This window comes from Corvus moneduloides, chromosome 1, assembly GCF_009650955.1.
Source record: "Corvus moneduloides isolate bCorMon1 chromosome 1, bCorMon1.pri, whole genome shotgun sequence".
NCBI lineage: Eukaryota > Metazoa > Chordata > Aves > Passeriformes > Corvidae > Corvus > Corvus moneduloides.
Window position 1 is genome coordinate 32,272,138 of NC_045476.1, and position 20,501 is coordinate 32,292,638.

Genomic DNA, 20,501 nt, shown 5'->3' on the forward strand with positions numbered 1-20,501 from the left:
TTAATTCTGTAGTCAGATCCTGTATTAATAAAAGCGATTCTGTCATTCTCTGTGGAAAGATAACATTTACCTTTAAATGCTTATTAAAGAATCTTTTGTAATCCAGGGCTATGTACTGTCAGAATTGCTAGATTTCATTGCTTAGGTTGGGAATGCTGCTGCAGCATTCACATGGCACATTCTTCTAACTTGCAGCACTTAGTGATAATTGAGTCACAGAAGCTAAAATGACCAATTTAGAGTCTAGAATAAAGTCACACGATTACCACGCCCATTGCATTAGCACTAGAGCTGAATGGCCATACTGTGCAACACAGCAACATCTAATAAAAACCTTCAGCCGCCACGAATTTTTCACATTACTGTATTTTTGTTATCTTATATGATGTTTAACAATTCAAATACATCAGAGAGATGTGCATTTTGGGGTTTAGGTATTCTTTAAACATATGTTTGGTTGTTCTCTTCATCTCTGGAATTTAATTTTCTTTAGAGTTTGGTGTGAATTACTTTCAACTTCTGTCTGAAATAAGTAGCTTTATGGTCCAGATGATCAAATCTAATTGTGAAATGGCTATTTTAAGGATTATGCCTGTAGTTCTGGGGGGATGTGTGAGATGTGCAAACAGAAAATTGTGGAAGTAGAATGTCTATTATGTAGGATTTTACTGGTGAAATTTATTAATAAATGAATTCCATAGCTTAATTTCATTTAACATAAAATTTCCAGCAGCAGATCAGATGAGGGAAAAGAGACATTTTAAAAAAAAAAACATGTTTATAGACTAAGGTCAGTCATTATTTTTCAATGTCAAAAATCACTCAGTACATTGATACTGATTAAGTTATTCACTTGTGTTTGATGTTAAGTTCATATTTGAGTGTCTTGCTGAAGCAGAGGAATAAAAAAATAATTTTCCAGTAAGGGCATTTTTTTCAAATTAGAAATAAGAGTGGAGGAGGGTTGATTATTTATTCATTTATTTATTTATTTACATATAAGGGCTTAGTTGGTCCAAAAGGATTAGCAATAAGCTCAGAGCAGTATATGAAGATATTAAGTTGCAAACCCAATGTGAAGAAATATGATTACATCTAAGTTCAGAGCACCTCTGGTAAAGGATTACATTAAAAAAGAAATTGCTTATTTTTAAATGGTTAAGATGCTTTTGGAGTTTGATAGTATCTCTTTACGCTTTGTTTAGCACCAGCTGCAGAGAGCATGATGAACGTTTGTTTTCCAGTGAAGACAGAATAATTTTCAATTAAAAGCTGTCGTTTAAATAAATAAATAAATAAATAAGAGAAAATAAACACATCTTTCTGTGCAGCATTCAAGGTCAAATATTGAAATAATCCATCTGATATCTTACTATATGGTTTGAACTGAATTGAAAGTAATTATGGAGTCTGCCCACATATTCTCATTATACAGAATACAATTAAAAAAGCTAAACGAAGAGCATATAAGATAAAAAAATAATTAATTTCAGTCATTATACATTGTGTGAATACAGAAAAGAAAATGTGTTCTGTTTACCTGGCAGAGTCTTTTGAATACCTTTAGTAATAATGAATTCATCTGTTTGCCAGCAATGTGGGATGGCTCCAGTTATGCGTTGTTAGCATTTGCATATTAAACATCTGAGCTCAGTGAATGCATTATGGAGCTCTACCTCTTCGATGCATCATAACCTTGCATTTTCATTCCTTGCAGAAGGGAATCCATATACCTGGTGGGTTGGAAAAGCCAATGAGAAGCACTACTATTGGGGCGGATCAGGACCTGGCATTCAAAAATGTGCCTGCGGCATCGAACGCAACTGTACTGATCCCAAGTACTACTGCAACTGTGATGCTGATTATAAGCAATGGTGAGTGCTTTACAAGAAGGAAGGAAGAGAATGACCAAATCTCTTAACTTATACAACACCGCCATGACTTTGAATATACTTTTTTTCTATATTTCCTTTCTTATCAAAGAACAAAGGCAAAAATATTATATTTGTGATCCCTCCTGCAACATGTCAACCCATGCTTTGATTTCCACTTTATTCATGGTATCTGTGACTGTCAAATATAAGGATTATATTTACGTTTTCAAGCCCACTGAGCTATGGAAAAGAATGCTAAAATTGCAAAAGCAAATCCTCATAGGAAAGGCCAGCATTTTGGCCACCTACGCAACTTTGTCTCCATCAGATCCAGTTATATTGCAATACAGAATTAATTTTATCTCTGCAACGTCATGTTTTTTCCCAGAATTTCTCCTTTTTAGAGTATTGCTGCTGCATTTGAATGTGAGTGATATGTGTTGAAATCACTCATCTAGTGCCTCCAATTCTCATTATCCATCTTTCATGAGAAAAATATGTTAAGAACTAGACTCCACACTTATTATGGAACAAGGCTTTGTATTTCAGAGGAAGCTACTGGGCTTTGCATGAGATAATTAATTAGGCAGAAAAAATAAATAAACTCGCATCTCTGATATTCCCCACAAACATGAACAGAGTGTGTAAAGCTCATCATCATTTCAAGTGAGACACTCTCTGTGTTACAGCACTTTCTTTGTGAACCTTAATCATTTCTGTCTCTTTTGTCATGACAGGCAGGATTATATTTTACATGGTATACAATGTTCAGTGACATATTGAAACCATACTTTTATGAACAGTTCTCCCATTAACAGCAACCCGTGGGTAGTTGAGTCAATAATGGCTCATAAACCATTTGGGGTTAATTGAGAAATTCTACAGCTATTAATGAATGTAGAGCTACAGAACTGTAGTGGTATGTCAGAGGCTAAAAAAGAAAGAAAAAAAAAAAAGAGTAGGAAGAATCACAGAACCACAGAATCACAGAATATTTGTGGATGAAAGGGACCTCAGAGTTCTTCTAGTTCAACCCATCTGTCCAAGGGGGGTCACCTAGAAACAGTTGCCCAGGACATTGTCTCAGCAGTTTTTTAGTATATCCAAGGATGGAGATTCTGCAGCTTCCCTGTGTGCATTGTCTCTGGTCCTGGCACTGGGCACCAATGGAAAGAATCTGACTCCATCCTCTTTGCACCCTCCCATTAGGTATTTATAGACATTGATGAGATCCCTGGGAACCTTCTCCTCTCCAGGCTGAACAGTCCCAGCTGCCTCAGCTTCTTTTTGTAGGAAAGATGCCCCAGTCCCTCTATCATCTTAGTGGCTCTTCATTGGACTCCACCCAGTAATTCCATCCCTCTCTTGTACTGAAGACCTCAGAACTGGACCTAACACTCCAAATGTGGCCTCACTTAGTGCAGAGCAGAGGAGAAGGATGGCCTCCCTCGACCTGCTGGCCATACTTTGCCTAATGCACCCCAGGATAGCATTGGCCTGCTTGGCCTCAAGTGCACATTGCTGGCTCATATTCAGCTTGGTGTCCACTGGAACTCTCAGAGCCTTTTCTGCCAAGTTACTTCCCAGCTGGGTGGCTCCCAGCATACACTGGTTTCCCCAGGTGCAAGGCTTTACACTCCTCACTGTTGAACTTCATGATATTTCTGTGAACCCACTTCTCCAGCTTATGAGGATCACTCCAGGTAGCAGCAGGACCCTGTTTGCTGTGATCTGCAAAATGAAGTATGAAAAATACAAAAATAGAATAATAAAGGAAACATTCCAGGCCCTGCAAAAATTGTAGATTAGGATGTGGAAAATCAAATATTGCCACAGACATTGCTACCCTAAGCTTTGACATTGTTAGGCTGGTATGCTGTTAGCTATGATAATGGATGGACTATAGTACACCACAGACACAGAGGAGTCAGTTTTAGAGACAAGGCAATCACACATGCTGCCAAACTTCAGAGATAGAATTATACAGAGAGAATGAGGAATATAAAGTCCGATGACTCCAACTCAATCATAGGCACTAGAGCAGTATGGCAGAAGGGAGGTAAGTTTGATTCTGTGTCAAAACGGTAACAATAAAAGGAAGATATTGTAATAATAATTACAATAATGGTAGAATTAGGAGCACTTACAGTTTTCATTGCCTGAGCCACTGGATGCCTATCCATGAATAATAGAGCTCTGTACCATATGTTAACTGTTCTCTTTTACACCAAGGGAAATGTGTGGAGAAAATGGCACTGGCTTTTGATCTCTTCTTGAAGATCCTCTAAGAGTCACAGATGATAATTTGATAAGCAGCATGCACTCAATAATCTTTTTCTGTAACCTCTGTGCCCCCTATATACACTGAGATTATGTGGATTCTACTAATAAATAGATTCATATGGTTATTAGATTTAGATCTAAAATAGGCTTGTTGTCATAAAAGATACACAACTGTTTACTCAGAACTTCATACAGGAATATATTTTTACAGCATTTCTGTAGATAGGTATCAGAATTTTTTCAGGACAACTACTATTTATTACAGGACATTTTATGAAAAGCAATTCAACCATTGGATATTATATTTTAAGCTGTGACGTGTGTAAATCACAGGAAGAAATGAAAGCTTTATTATAGTCTTTAAGGACATTTTGTTCAAGATTCATTTTTTCAGTTTGGTTTTGGCAGAATCCAGTCCTTTCCATAGTCATACCTTTTGGGCTTGGGAGTTATTTAGTTAAGAATTTTATCTAGCCAGGTTCATCAATACCTAAAAAGCAAGTGAGCTCCAGAGGATAGGAGACCTTGATGACTTCAGTCATCGGAGGCAGAATTCAACTGAGGCCTCCAACACATTTGTGCTCAATTCTGGTGACAGCAAAACAGCTCCTGGTTTGGACCACAGAATATGCAAGAGTTTATGATGAGCAGACAAGTCTCAGTTCATATATTAACAAAGCAGCTTGCCACCATAGCTAACCAGCACAACTTATTTTAGAAGAATTTACAATCCCCTAAAACAGAAGGGCTGAGTAAACGCCAAACTGTGGCTGAGAGTCCAGGTGGGACTTTTGCAGTAATTGCATATCTTGTCCACAGCTGGGAGCACTGCATTTGGTTGTGGTATGATGCAGTCCACGCCTTAATTGTATCTCCCCTGATGGGGGAGACTTTTTAGAGTCTTTGCCAGGAGTCAGAGACGAATGGAGCTTTTGGCTTTCTCTTTCTTCTGTAGTTGTTTATTAAGTCTCATCAGAAAAGTACAAGCCACTGACGTGACCCAGACATAGCATGAAGCAGACAATGCACCAAAGGCTGAATTATCAAGATTGCACAGCCTTTTTAAAGGTAAATTACCCAATGAAAACTTAAAAAGCAGGATATTTTCACTTTTCTACCAATGTCTAATAAATCATCTAGTCATGCAGGCAGGAACTGCGGAATTCTCTATCCAATCATCCCGGACCACTTCTACTGCAGAATATGGAGCAGATGAAGAAGAAGAAGAAGGTCTGGAGAACAAAAACAATCCTCCATTTTGATGTTTTTTGCTTTTATCTACTTACTATACTAATAAACCCAAAAACTCTAAATTTTTCACCCTGTGACAATCTATCACCTAGTTCACAGCATTCTACATTCTAATTCTTCCCAGAGGTTAGGCAATTTTCTTTATGGGTGAAGGTCAAAAACAGTGTTATCCAGGAGGGTAGAACACTTCAAAACAGGCAGAGAAATATTCTCTGTATTCTGGGTTCCCACAGTGGTACACCCACAATGATGTTCTGCTCCTGCCAGGCAGTGTGGGAAAAACTGTTTTGGGGTTTTTTGGGTGGTTGCAGGGGTGAGATACAGTGGGGAGAAGGCAGTAGCCAGAGCAATAACTATATTAGAAAATGTAAGGAAGTAAAATAGGAAAAGAGGACTCTAGAAATTGTGAGAGTGAAAGGTGAAGAAGAAGAAGAGCAAGATTCAGGAAAGAGATTTTTAGAGGAAATTGGGGAGCCACTGAAGAATGGGTCAGACTGAATCAGAATGATGTAGTGTAAGTAGAATTTTTATTGTAGAAGTTAGAAACTGTGTTAGAAATGAAGAAAGAAATTACAGTTTGATGAATGATTTCATAGCAAAAGCAGGAGAATGCTTCCTTGGAGAACTGGATTCTAATCCTGCCTCTGGAACCACATTCCTGCATGATGCTTCCTCAGTTTCATAAACCATATCTTCCCAGAACAGTCATTAGTCTGATCCTAATTTTCTGGGTATCTAATGGAAACCCAGAAGTCCACTTTGTGAAAATACCAACTGCACAACTGCAACCAGAATAAGGGATCACTCTCTGAATGTATCTAATGCAGTCATTCAAAGAAAAAAAAAAAACCAGTCTTTAGGCATCTCAGATTGAGCACTAAGTGTGAGTGTTTTCAACAGTAACATCTTTCGGCCTCAACATCCAATCTGTAGAATGCAAATTATGGCAGATACTCCCTCCTGGAGGTATTGCAAAGATAGGTAGATTTATGAAGCAATCATCTGCTGTACTAATGAGCACTATAAAAAATCCAATGAGAAAACACGGTCTTTATAGAAAGATTTGAAGTAACACATTAGATATAAAATGGGATCCACATATTGAAGCATAAGAGTAAATTTGGAGAGTGGGCAATGATACACTAAATGAGTATTTTCTTCATCCTATACTGAATTATGCTGACCCCCTCCAGAATAAATAATAATCAGTGACCAGTCAAGGATTGTGATGGTAGACACAGGGGACTAATTTAAGCTCTTTAAGCAGCCTGAAATGCTTTTTCTTCCAAAATTTTGTGTTTGGTTTTTGCTTTTTTTTTTTAAACCAAGTATGTGAGTAATTCTGTGTAAGTACGGAACCAGCTGTGTTAATTGTGGACTTGCTTACAATATAACTTTTCCCAGGGATTACTGTATACCATGGGCTTGGTAAACCTTACATCTGAATGGTTTTTCTACTGATTTTTAAAATTTCACATTACACCTTGTCTATCTGAATATAATTGTTATAGAACTATTCAGCACGTGCCTAATGTGTTGATTATCGTGTCTGGATGGTAGATAAGCCAAATGGTAGGTATTGGCAGGGAATATGAAATATGGAATTCAGATTTATGTGTATTTGGACAGTCTAAAACACAACCTGATTCTTAACAGAACTCAAGCTGTTGCTTCAATGTAAATATTAGGTAATCGTGTTTGTCATGATAAAGAAACAAAAACACAGGTGGAAGAGCTTCACCCACAGTAATCTCACTGAAATGATCCTTAGTCCCAAATTATCCATGATTTGTGACCAAAATGAAATTAATTCAGAATTAAATGGATCAGATTATATAAAAAAGGTTAGTTTTCCATGCTAATAAAGATAATTTTTAAAAGTGAGTGTGGTTGACATTTAAAGTCAGATTGCCTCAATCTTGAGAGAATAAAGGTAGCTGTTATGAGTAGCAAGAAGTTTTCTGGGTTGCTGTTAAACAAAATTACAATCAAATTTTTAACATTAGGTAAAATGTAAGACTTTTTGAAAAACGATCTTATTTGAATAAAAACATTATTATTACAAATTAGGCAGCTCTGTTACAAAAATGACTAGCATTGTAGAGACAGGCATACTGCACTAATTAAGTAACAAATGTAAAGCTCTGCAAAGAAATTTTGATTCCTACTCTCATTTGACCCTAGAGTCAGTTAAACACTCAGATTGGCCAAAGTTTCTACACCACAGGCTGCTTGTTTTTTATTACACAACAGCTGCAATAAGTCAGAAGACTCATAATACGATGTTCAAGGATTTACTCAGAAAAGGTGACATAAGAAGGTTTTTCATTTAGTACTTCCTGATGTGGATGCACCAGGTTACAAAGTCAGTCATGGACTTCATTGCTGACTACTAGTGTGGTGGCTAATCTTTCAAGAACTATTTTGTGATGATCAAAAGAGTTTGAGCAGTATTTGCTGGTAAAAGTGCTTTGGACAAATAGAGAAAATCAGTGGAGGGAGCCTTATTTATAATCTCACATTTTGGACGTTCAAGTTTCTTTCTCCAGAGCCTGCCAAATTGCTTTATTTTTGTGAGGTGTTTTACAGAACACTCTGCAGGATGCATCCCTCTTCCCTTCACAACTCTTCTCCTACAAAGGGAGTTTCAAAAGAAAGTTTCAAGTCATGGGGAAAAATGACTAAACAGAGCTCAGAATGACATGAGTTGTTTGAGTGACAGGTGGATGTTGAAATGCCGGCCTGAAGCTGTGGCATTGACAGGTAGGTCATTTGTAGACAGATTTAACAGGATATTAAAGTCTCCTGGACCTATAGGAAGACATCAAGGCTTAAGTTTAGTATGTAATAATTACCATCAAAATCATTGATATTTCAGTTCCTGACTCCCTTAGGCACTTTTGAAAATCCTTCTGTCCTTTAAACCTTGTGCACTCTCAGTAACAGAATTGCTGATGCAGAGAGAGCTGGATAGTTAGAAGACACCGGCTTCTCCTGTCCTTCATCACAAGCTGCTAACAATGTCTTTGGATGGTTTTTTTTCCATTACTTTCCCAGCTAGGCAGCAACTGGAGTCTCCACAGAGGTGTTGCATGATCAGAAGTGACTAGGCTACACATTCTCTGTGAAAAACAAAAACCAAAACCAAACTGAGAACTTGTCATTGGCTAAATTTGTGGCTAAATTTTGTTTAAATTTAATTACTATTTCTAGCATTATGTAAAGAAATCTTAAATAGGTAAAAGGGATAAAATTTGAATATACCTAAAAGAACTTGAGGGACCATAAAAGTAATCTTGAGGAACATGCGTGAGTAGAAACATCCTATAGAGAGATATACACATACAAACAAAAAATTTCCAATAAAACTAGATAGATCAGAAAATTATCTAGTGAGATTTGTGATGTGCTGCTGTTTTGCTTCACATCTTTATCAGATAATGAATCACAATTTCCTAGAAATTGAGAAAACTGTAGAATTAGGCCACTCCACTTTGAAAACTGTAATTCAACATTTTTGCAGGACTTAAAGGCCAGCTTTGAAATGACAGACAAGAAAACACTATTAGTAATTTTGTGCAGTAATTACATCTCCTTAGTCAAATAAAAGTTGAAATATCAAAACTTATTTTTTAGTTATGCTTAAGGAATGAATTCATTTGGTCGACGAAGGCAGGGAAACTTAGCCGACAAATTGCACTCCTTCAGATGGTTGTTTTCCTTGTACTCTTAGAAATTCAGACAGGCTTTTGTAGATTTTTTAGGGTTACCTTGCAGAGTTCCTTTGTACATTGACATTGACACCTAATGTTAATATATTTCCAGTCAATCAAAATTTAGCACTTTGACAGTATGTAATGGCACAGAATAAAATTTGCATGAAGAGAGACACTAAAGACAGAAAGTCAAGCATTCAAACCTTAGGAAATATTAGATTTAATACAGCTGGTAGTACTTTTTTCCACATGAGTGATAGATTTGAGTTGGAACTTTCACCAAGCAGATAGCCAGAAGCCATGAAGTTCATTCCTTCTAGTTACAATTTGACCATTAAAACTACTCCAATAGGGAAAAAGGTCAAGTGACTGGCTATTAAATAGGCTGCTGTCTGTCCTGTGTTTCTCAGCTGTACTCATCAGATGTAGCTGGTGTGCAATATTGAAACAGAGTTTGCATGCTGAAAAATGTGAAATCTTCCTTAAATGCATTCCGTCCTCTTGTTTTTATAACTTGTTCGATGTTTTTGTTTAGAGAAACTGTATGTACCTTGTGTTTGTCCATTATGCATTCCTGTTCTTTATTTCTTCCACAAGAAAAGGCTGAATGATTTTGTTACTGAAAACAACAGATTAAAAGTTTGAGAGATGGAAATTTTGAAATGGAACACTTGGCCATGCTACAGATGTGCTGAGTAGCAGCTTTCAAATTCTCCTTTACTTGTGCCTTAGTACCACCACAGGACTTTAGCCAAAATCCAGGTTTTTATTAAGCAAGGCTGTTTACAAACAAAAAAAGACTGTTTTTTTCCTCAGTGCTGTGCATTCACTACCATAAATGTGTATGTAAGACTGATTCGAGTGATTTAAAATTCAATCCAAGGGCAGATGAAGGGCATAGCATCTCTTGCACAGTAAGTTTTCAGGCTATTGCTTTTATGTGGACTTTGAAGGACAATACCTGCTGTCTGGAGTTGCCCCTAATGCTTGTGTTGTATTTCTAATGAGCTGGCAGCTCTAGTCCAGGATCCAGACAAACATAGGGTCATATAGATTGCTCTTTCTCTTTTAGAGATGTTCCGTGCAAGTACTGACAACAGCCATGGTATGTAGCTCACAGGAACTGACAGATTTCCAGCCTGGACCAATACAGATTAAGGGGTTTAGAAGTTTCAAGGTTCAATGAATCATGAAACTTTCCCATTTTACTTGTGTTTTCTCTGTTTTCTCTTCTGTATTATTCACCTTCAGGACTTGATTCAGGCCTTGTTTATAGAAAGCTGATCCTCCTTGGACTTCAGCTATCATGCTACTCACTGGGAGTAAAGAAAACATTTCCCTTAAGGCTTGTGGCTAACGGCAGTGAATAGACATGTGAGGAACAAAGTCTTAACTTTCTCCAAATCTGAAAACACGGGAAAATGCGGGCAAAATAACTCTTTGGCAACCTGCCTTTTCTTTGTTAAAATACCCCTTCTTACTCAGTGTTATGTATGCAATCCTGTGTACTTATTGTGCAGTTACAATGATTTTTCTTCCTGCAATCAATACAAAACTAAGAATGAGGAAACAGGATTCTGTAATGCCTCATACATCATGAGCAGAGTCTTTTACCTTGCTGTAAATGTGAAAATGGTCAAGCTCTAACAACCTCTTAAGGATGAGGATGATTCCCATTTGACTTCAGATTCATTCATTTCTCAGTGCTAGCAATAATGAATGAACTTAAAGGGGAGAGTGATGACAGGACATTATCCTTGTGTTCTCTAATTGGGAGACAAAAAGTGAGTGTTCATCCTGCTGACAACCTCACTTCTGAGTGTTGCTGTTCAGGTTTTCCTGACTTCAGTTCCAACTAGTCACAGACAGATGGTGTCATCCAGGTCTTTTAAAGTTAGAGAATCATTCAACAGTGGCACTGAAAAAAAATCTATCACAATTAGGTATTTGTAATTATTACTCTCTGGCATATTCTTGCTGTTATTAGAAGTGTCCTATCTTTCTCAGGATAGTCTAAGAAATTTCTGAGAGGTTTATGGATTAGCAGGTGAAAAGGCAGATACGTGACTTTTAATTTTACCATGCAGATGATCTGAATATAATTCCCAGCACATTTGTATTCTTTTCGTTATTAAACTTCATGATTAGTGTGAGTGACAAATAAAGTGAGCAAGAACAAAAATGTCAACTATATTTTGCATAGAAAGATGCAGACTTTTTAGTCTGAATGAAAAGCTTGTAGTCTTAGCTTTAAAGCAAATGACCTTACTGTCACAGCTTGTCAGGTAAGGGCAGAGTACATTGAGCACTGTGCACTGCAGAACTTTCAGCTGCCTATTATTTTCTCCTCTTCCACCTTTTATTTATGGGCTAACTTAAAGACTAATGACTCTGCCCTCAGTGCCATGCCATGAAGATGAAATCACCCCAATGCTGACCAGCCTGATATCTTTCACTCAGTACCTGGCTCTGCTTAAGTCTTGAAGAGAAGTATTTTCTTCTTAAATTGTAGGACTTCCCTGACTTTTTTATTTCTGAATCAGTGCAGTCAGATGTAAAGACATATGAAATATATGACAACCTGTGTTATAGGGTAGATGAAGCCTGCAGCACATGCTTGGCTGTTATTACTATTAGCAGTCATATTTTAGCTGAAACAATCACAAGGGAGTCCATCAAGCTGAAGGTGTTAAGCCTGCAGTGTAAACAAAAGATATATCTGTTTTCACTGTTTGTTCTTTGGTGTACCAGGAGATATATATAGATACATAGATATAAGGAGAAGAATGGAAATAGTCATATGGGGGGGAGAGTGAGGGGTCTTGGGGAAGAGAGAACTCAAGAAGCCCTTAAGGTACATCATTTGTATCAGGTCTCAGACTTGTTTGGAATATAGTCTTCAGAGTAATTGATCAAAACATCCTGTCAGTTCATCACTGAGGTAGTTGCTAAACCTCAACATTTGAAGGAAGAATTTTTCCTTGTCTTTTTCTCATTTTGCCCAGCAGATTCTTACCACTGCAAAAGGCCTGATAAAGAAACAGAAAAATAGGCAAGACTCACCTGCAACATTGTGTTTGCCTGGGAATGATTGTTACATACATAATGTATTATTTTACTGTAAAAAGGAAGATGACTTACACTGTCTGTGAAAAACACTCAAAGCAATCATGTAACCTTTCATAAAGTGTGGAAATTGAGGAAAAAAGCAATGGTTCTGCTCACCTAGAGAAAAGGGAGACTGCTTTTACTTTTTTTTTCCCCTGTAGTTAGCCTTGTAGAAAAAGCTTAAATTCTATAAATTGTTTTAATATCATGGGCTAGGTGTGGGTTTATCTTAGTTACCATTCATGTTTCCCTCCTGGATTGCCCTAAGAATTCAAAATTACTACTTGTCTGTAATTAATTATGGCTAGATATTTTGTCCCAGCTGCAACTCTCTTTGCCTCCCCCAACCCTCACCCCCCCTCCTCTATTTTTCTTTCTATTTTTCTTTCCCCTGCCTCCTGTTCACATGCAAAACACTATACTTATGATAATTGTTACATATAGGAAACACAGTCCCTGGAGATCCTGCAAAGTTTCTAAGAGCTGTCTGAGTATGCAATGGAGATGTAATAAACCAGGTCTAAGGTAATCTGTTGCATTCTTATCTCAAGTTTTTTTTCAACAGTCTTTAAATTGAAATTAAAATGCTACATGGATTCTTCACAGTACAAGTGTGTCTATATGAGCCAGTTTCCTGATGGAATTTAGATGGCTTTTTTTTTTTTTCATATTTTGCTGAAAAAGAAGTGATTTACTAGGAAGAAATTATTCTATCTAAACCAATATCTCAGGACAGTTAATGATGTGTATTCCTGTATCACAATTAATATCTTTTGCTCAGCTTTTGGTCAAGTTGAAGTTGATTACAAGATTACATTAATTGTAGATTAGGGAAGCAAAATCTTCCTTGAGTTATGACTTAGGTCTGTTGTTTAAATTATGCACTTGCCTTTATGGAAGTATCTGAGTGTATATTTATTTATATAAATTAATAAAGAGAAAGCAAAGAAAAATGAAAAAACAAATTTTTGAAACATTTTCAAGCAAGCAGGTAAATATAAAATTAATAAACTAAAATCTGCTGTTAGGCAATGTGATGAAAAAAATACAGTAAGTATAAAAACCTATATCTATTGTGCAAAAATTTTTTCCTGCTTCTGTAAAAGCACAAATGGATTTGTAGCTATTATTTCTATGAAAGAGAAATGTTTAAAATGCTATGACTAAACATGTAATCTCATGTCTAAAACCAGTTGTTTGCTAGGTATGACAAAATATGTCATAATAACATTTAATGGTCAAGAGTTCATCTGTTGAGTTAAAACATTTTGGAAAAGAGAATGAATTCAAGTATCTTATGTTAAATCTAAGATACTTATTCCTGAAACAATATTGTGTTAGAAGTGTTTAAAGGATTTCCTAGGACTCTGGAATCAAAACCAAACTCCTGATTTGCACAGAACACTTACAAATAATGCTCTTAAAACTGATCTTATGTTTTTCTGTCATTTCATTCAAGAAAAAAGACCAAAGCCCAGAAAAAGAAAATTTTAATCCCTGACATTAAAAACAGAAAAATGATATATTCCTTTAAGGACCTTTAAAAGCCAACAACACAGATAACATCAACTGATGTAAATCTCTTGAATCAAGAGAGCAGATAGGAGATGAAAAATGTGAACAGAAAGCTCAGGAAGATTGATTATTACTTTATTATTATCACTGTTATTATTAAGTGTTAAATTATATGTGATGATTGTGAAGCAGAACAAACCTAAATAATAAACAGGAAAAAATGTCATCTTCTGTTCTGAAAGATGAAAAAAAGCAAAATTATGTTTGGAATGAAGGTAGACATTGACCTGGTTAACTCTAAGATAAAGAACTGAGAAAATCATTGAAGAAACCGAGCTTGGCAGCAAAAGCTTATTAAATTCTTTTCCTAAAGACAAATAATTTTGGAGACTCTTTGAGGGTGCTTAGCTCTTGCACTATACTCATCTACACTCATCAGATCATAGAGTAATTCAGCCTGGGAGTGGCCTCCTGAGGTCTTGTAGTCCAACCTGATGCTCAGGGATGGTGGAATCAAACTGGCTGAGGACTGTGTCCATTTGAGGTCAGAACCTCCAAGGATGGACATCCCGGAATTCCTCTGAAGACCCTGTGCCTGAGTTTGACCACTGTCATGATGTAATGTGGTAAGGACAACAGGTACCCTTTCAAAGACTGGAACATTCGATTTAAGCCAGCTGTTGCTGAATAAATCAGGTATTTCTAACAACGTTTTGTAGAATTGGCCTTCTCTCCTGTTGCCATGGAAGAGCACTCTAGTTATAGAGAGGATGGAAAAGTCTGAAGTAAAGGCATTGAAAGTTACAGCACACTACTAGTGCATGCCTCAGATTCTTATTTCTTCTTTCATTTATAGGAAATAGGTAAGGAATAACTTTTTAGCTCTTGTATATCCAATATGCTGTCCAAGCTGAAGGGGTTAGGCTTCATAGTACTGGGATCTTCCAGGTATTTTTTACTAAAATTTGTCAAGTAATGTGCTGGTTTTGACTTATGTGCATATCCTGAAATTTGGGATTCATTTAGTTGCAAATCATCAGATTTCATTTAGTTGCAAAATGATGTAATGATATGATTGGCTATAAAGTCCTTGTAAAATTACAGGCCTAATATTTTCAGTATTTTGAAAGAAATACTGAGAGAAGTTAAGAAAATTCTGTGATTCAAAATATGTTTATTTGTTGACATTTTTTTGCCTATCATGAGATGAAATAAATCAATAGAAAAGAAACAACTTCACAAAAAAATCCAACCAAACAAAAAACTCCTCAGTAAATAGGAAAAAGAATAGAATCTGGAAACATTTTCTTGTCTTTCTGGCAGCTGGTTTTGTTTCCTACAAAAATTCAACAGTTTTGTGGTGGATTATGAGTGGCTTCACTTTCCGTGGATAAGCAGACTGAACAAACTGCAGTTCTTAGTAAAATTCAGGGCCTGTTTCTTCTCTGACTCAATGTCAGTTTTGCTCTTGTCATCTGCAAAACATGATGAAATATATATTATAAGGAATCAATATGTAGGCAAAACATTATTTTCTTTTTGCTTTCATTATCACAGTAGTATTTCAGCTTCAGTTGCTAAATAAGTTATGTATTTTTCGAATGCATGCACTAATCTTGTATTTTACTACGCACACTATGCTGATTCTGTCTTCTAACTGAGAGAATTTATATATGGAGCACTTATTTATAGGTGACAAACATAACAATGTGTGACTGAAATAGCTCAAGTTTGTAGGAGGAAATGGACATACTGATGATTATATCTCTAGTTATATCTTTCATTTAGTTGTACAATGAAGAAAATTGTGTACTTGGTTTTTTAGCCTACTAACTCAACCTGCCTTTACTTAACTTTCTTAACTTACTCAACTTTCTTAAGAACCTTCTAGTGATTTACTTTGAAAATTTATAGCACCTACCTCCTCATGATTCTTACCTAATTTCAGTTTCCACTTCTGATGCTTGCAAATCACTTATGACCTTGTATAAATACATAAAAATTCAGTATAAATTATATTGATACAGCTGAAGGATGTATTGGCAAACCTCCAGGTTCTGTTGCTTTGTTATCAGTGACTCCTCTATAATCTTAAACCATATTATTATTGTTTGTAAACATGGAGTTTTTTTAAAGAAAAAGATCTTTTAAAACTATTAACTCATGCCTTTCTGGAAGATTATGAAGGGGGTCAGACTAGATGATCTCTGGAGGCCCCTTCCAATCCCAACCATTCTGTGATTTAGTGATTTGTTATATAATGTGATCATAATTTCCTTGCTGGCCCGATTTCTGGTTTGCCCTTAGGGGCAGTGGAATAACCTGCTCAGAAGGAACAGGGGTATTGTTGTTACATACACATAGAACCACTTCTTGTCTTTTGCCAGAGGAAAAAAAAGATGGGAAGTTCACAAGCAAGAGAACACCATTGCACAGTGCACACAAGCAGAGCAAAGATGCCAAAAGCTGGTACCAACCTGCTATCTGGGGTAAGACCTGATTTAAACAGGTGGAGAAAATGTACTACTTTACACTAGTGAACTTTTGGAACTGGCTGCCAAAGGAGGCTGTGCAAGCAGACAGGGATTCAGGAAAAGATTTAACAGAGTCATGGAAAACAGGTCTATAAATGGATGATGCAAGCACTGTGTACTTTGTAACATTTTCAATTAACAAAGCCATTCTGGAATAGCTTCTAGATAAGAGTAGGGGGGAAGAACAGGCAAATTCTTCCTAAGCAGGCTGTTAAATTCAACACAGCAGTTTGCTCACAGCCTCTCACTGGGGTGAAAGAGAGACCTGGAAAAGTCCAAAATCTTGTGGGTTGAGATAGAGGCAGTTTATCAGCTAAAGCAAAAGCTGCATGCTTGAGCAAAGCAAAGTAGGGAATGCATTCACCACTTCCCGTGGGCAAGCAGGCCTTCAGCTATCCCCAGGAAAGCAGGGCTCCATCATGTGTAAAGACTGCTTGGGAAGACAAATGCCATCACTGAATATCTCACCTTCCTCCTTCACATGATGATGTGAGAAGCAGAAAAGGCCTTGACCATGTAAGCACTGCTGATCAATAACAAAAACATCCCTATGTTGTACTGGTTTGGTCACAAATCCAAAAACAACACCACAGGAGCTACTGTAAAGAAAATTATCTCCCTCCTGGATTAAACTAGTGCAGATATGTTCAGATTCTGCAAGAGATTAGGTGAGGTGGCTGCCTGCAGTAGCGGAGAGCTGTCATCAGTGACTGCAACCTTTCTTGCATTGCCTGCATAGTCTTTGCTATAGGTAGAAGTGATAGACTTCTTGGTATCCCTAAGCCCATGAGACAATAGTTATCTCATTGTTTTAAGGCAAGAAGCATCTGCAGTAAACTATGTTTAAGCTGTCAGAAAAGAAGCATCAACATTTGGCAAATTAACGTACCTATCCATTGAAATGCAGCTTAACCTTGGCAAGGCTCTCAGTGTACCCTCTGTGAATACTGTGAACCCTAGGCCTCTGGACCTATGTTACATTATATTTTAATTTCTGTCTTCACCTAATGCTGATAAAAAATGTCACACTCTGAAATACCAGAGAAGCACAACCCGATTGCTTCAGGGTCAGCTTCCCTGTAAAATCAACCCAGAATTGCTTGGAGTCCTGAAAAGCACCATTCTTATAGATAAGAGGGATGGAGAATCTTGCTCACTTCATCATCAGCCTCCTTTGTTCATGACCATATTGTTGCAGGTTGTTAGAAACATGTGGCCCAGAGCCATTTTAGTCTATGCAGTCAGGGCTGTCACAGTAGACTTGGTAGTAAAAATCTTGGGGGAGTTCATCAAGTATTGTGCTAGGAAAAGACAGGCTCAGCTCAGATGGAATTGTGTTAGGAAATGACTGGTGAATTCTGCTAAGTCTGTGCCAGTCTTTTGTCGAGAAAAAAAGTGGTGATGTGTAATGTAAGGAAAGTTGAGCTCAAAGGCTAACAGAAAGGATAATGGAAACCCATCAGAGCAATAAAGTGGAGCAGTCTGGCTAATGAATATATCACTAATCCTGTATAAGTGTGACCAACAAAACGCTAAACAAATGCTTGACATTCTACAGTCAGTGCAGACAAACAGATTTTTCTGAACAAGGGCATCTGCATTTGGCCTAATATTTAGCACAAAGTGTGGCATACCATGCCTTCCCTGTGGCTCAAATCCTAATCTCCATCACTGAGTTTTCTCATAATGCTCAGAGTAACTGCAGTGAGAGAATGTCTGTGTAGAGTCCCACATAACCCAGCTGCCTCTTGAGCTGACACAGTTGTACACATTTCAGGAATCACAATTTTTTTAGAAACTTCAGTAAGTACCTTGTGTAGTATCCTTTCTCATTTCCTCAGTTACTCCACTGTGTGTGGAGATATACACACACACGTACAAGAGGTAATGATATCATAAAAACACAAAGAGGTCAGGAAGAAATTAACCTACAGGTAAATTTGCATATCACTATAAACCTAGGTCATCCATCTTTTTAGCAAAAGCAGTAAAAAAGGAACTTAATTGAAATTAAATCAATTCTGAGAGATATATGTGCATGTTTACTACCGGAGGAAAGTATCCTAGTTTTGCTTGTGCTTGATAGCAAAGTGTTTACATAACAAATAAAGACCTCTGTTAATTATGCTGCACCATTGCTTTAAATGTGCTTGAATATCTTGGAGCATTCACTTTCAAATAATTATTTCTGATGAATGGGTGTACATTTAAAATATTTTGTAATGGGATATTTAATTCTTCTTCTAACTAGAGTGCTTTCATGATAATAGACCCCACTCTCCTTCCTCAGTAGACATAGAAACATCATTCATTATGTTTATAGCTCAATTTGTAGATAATCCTTTAAGGTTTCATTTCGGTATGGTGGTTTTTTAGTGACAGTTGTTACAAATTTCTTCTTCCATTTAACTTTGGCATATTCTAAGTATCTCTTTATTCCCCATTTACCCACCATTTGCAGGACCTACCTTCCATAGGTCTAACAAATGATTACAACAGCATGAAAAATTTCACAGTCCTGATGTGGAATTCATTTTTAGATTACTTTTACTGATCATTTTTCAGTTAGAAACAAGTTTTCTATCTATTAGATAAGCAGAAAGAAGAAATAATAATTTGTAGGACCAGTGATTCCAGCTTCGAACAGCAGTAGGTTAGGAAATCCTTGTCAGGAGAAAAGAGCTACAGACGTACAAGCTGTGTGCTATGTAAGAAAGACTAAATAAAACTGGTCATCTGTCCTGATGGGGTAAGTACCACTTTGAGAGAAGGGTTGCTACTGGGGATTTGCCTTCTTCCTCACACTCATGAAAGTAAAATGGGAAGCAACCTTCTGGGGCTGAGACTGGAGAGAAAATTAAAGTTCAATGTGAAAGTTGCCTCTAAGGACTGAAACTGGGGTCTTCTGAGGGGACACAGATTATGTGCAATACCCTTAAAATAAGTATTTAAAGAGTGTGAACTGATTATAGGTATAGAAAGTAAGATGTTGTGGTTGGTACAATTAAATTTTGGGGTCAGGTAGAATGGAGAGAGCTTACTGAAAAATAGACTCAAATACCTACGTTTTCTTAAAAATCAGCACATATGTGGTAGGGGCCTTTACAGAAAGGAAATAAATAGTCAAATAGTAATGTGGAATTTTAATAATATGAGACATTGCTACTTCTCCTATATTTTGCCTCTTTATTGGCTACTTAGATAATTATTTAGAAGAGGGGTGCTGGTATGTTTTTTTGTATGTGATGTTTAGCAAGTAACTTAAATTTTCCGTCATCCAAAACGTCACCTGTGATGTTTTTCCAATCTAAGCCACTTTTGATGCAACTGGAGGCCATTTCCTCTTGTCCTCTTGTCCTTGTCCTGGGAGAAGACTCTAACCCCCACTTTTCTACAACCTCCTCTCAGGTAGCTGTAGAGAGTAATAAGGCTCTCCTGAGCCTTCTTTTCTCCAGGCTAAATAACCCCAGATCCCTCAGCTGCTCTTCATTGGACTTGTACTGCAGACCCTCCACCTGCTTTGTTGCCCTTTTTGGTCATACTTCTCATACATATGGAGATTTTGTGAGGTTGCCTAATCAAGCGCTCTGTTCCAGGTTGTGATCAATAGAGACCTTTTCCCTAAATACTTGGTGTCAAAGCTATACAAGCAGCTCAAGACGTGACCTAAATCACAGCATCCTTATATTCCCAACGTGCCTGCCATAGATTGGTTTCAGTTTTGTATGAGGTATATGCATAGATGGGGTATGAGGAGGAACACTGCAGCAAATGCCAGTGGAAGGGTAGGAGTAGTGGTAGATGCTTATACAAATGGGTTTTACTGACATTTTCTGGATGCAGGAAGTACCATACTTCTTTCAGTTTTCTGGACCAAATTCAACACAAAGTTATGCACTTCAGTGCCATATTGAACTCAACCGGCATGTAGGGGCTGAAGTCAGCATTAACTATAGCCATCTGTTATTTTGTCATGCCATAGTCAATTATTTTTATTTAGCTCTTTCAGTCACACAAAATAAAACTGTCAAAGTTGTCAAGAACTCCAAGAAATTAAGCCTCTGAGCTGCTGCTCTGAGATTTTTAATATTTCTTCCAATACAGATCCTTGTGCCCTAAAAATCCTACCAGAAGTACATTTGGTCTGATAGCTTGATGGGACGTGAGCCAAAGGCTTGTGGCTAGTCAGCAGAATAGATGAAGTAAAGAATTCATCATTT

The 20,501-nt window shown here is 37.1% G+C and overlaps 1 protein-coding gene across 1 annotated transcript in view; it reads left to right on the forward strand.

The window, feature by feature from the left end:
- The window catches only part of CNTNAP2 (contactin associated protein 2), a 1,037,874-nt gene that overhangs the window by 843,216 nt on the left and 174,157 nt on the right, over positions 1-20,501 (forward strand). The window contains exon 14 of the mRNA XM_032104142.1: positions 1,718-1,874. Within this exon, the coding sequence (XP_031960033.1) occupies positions 1,718-1,874 (157 nt within the window). The remainder of the gene's footprint in view (positions 1-1,717; positions 1,875-20,501) is intronic.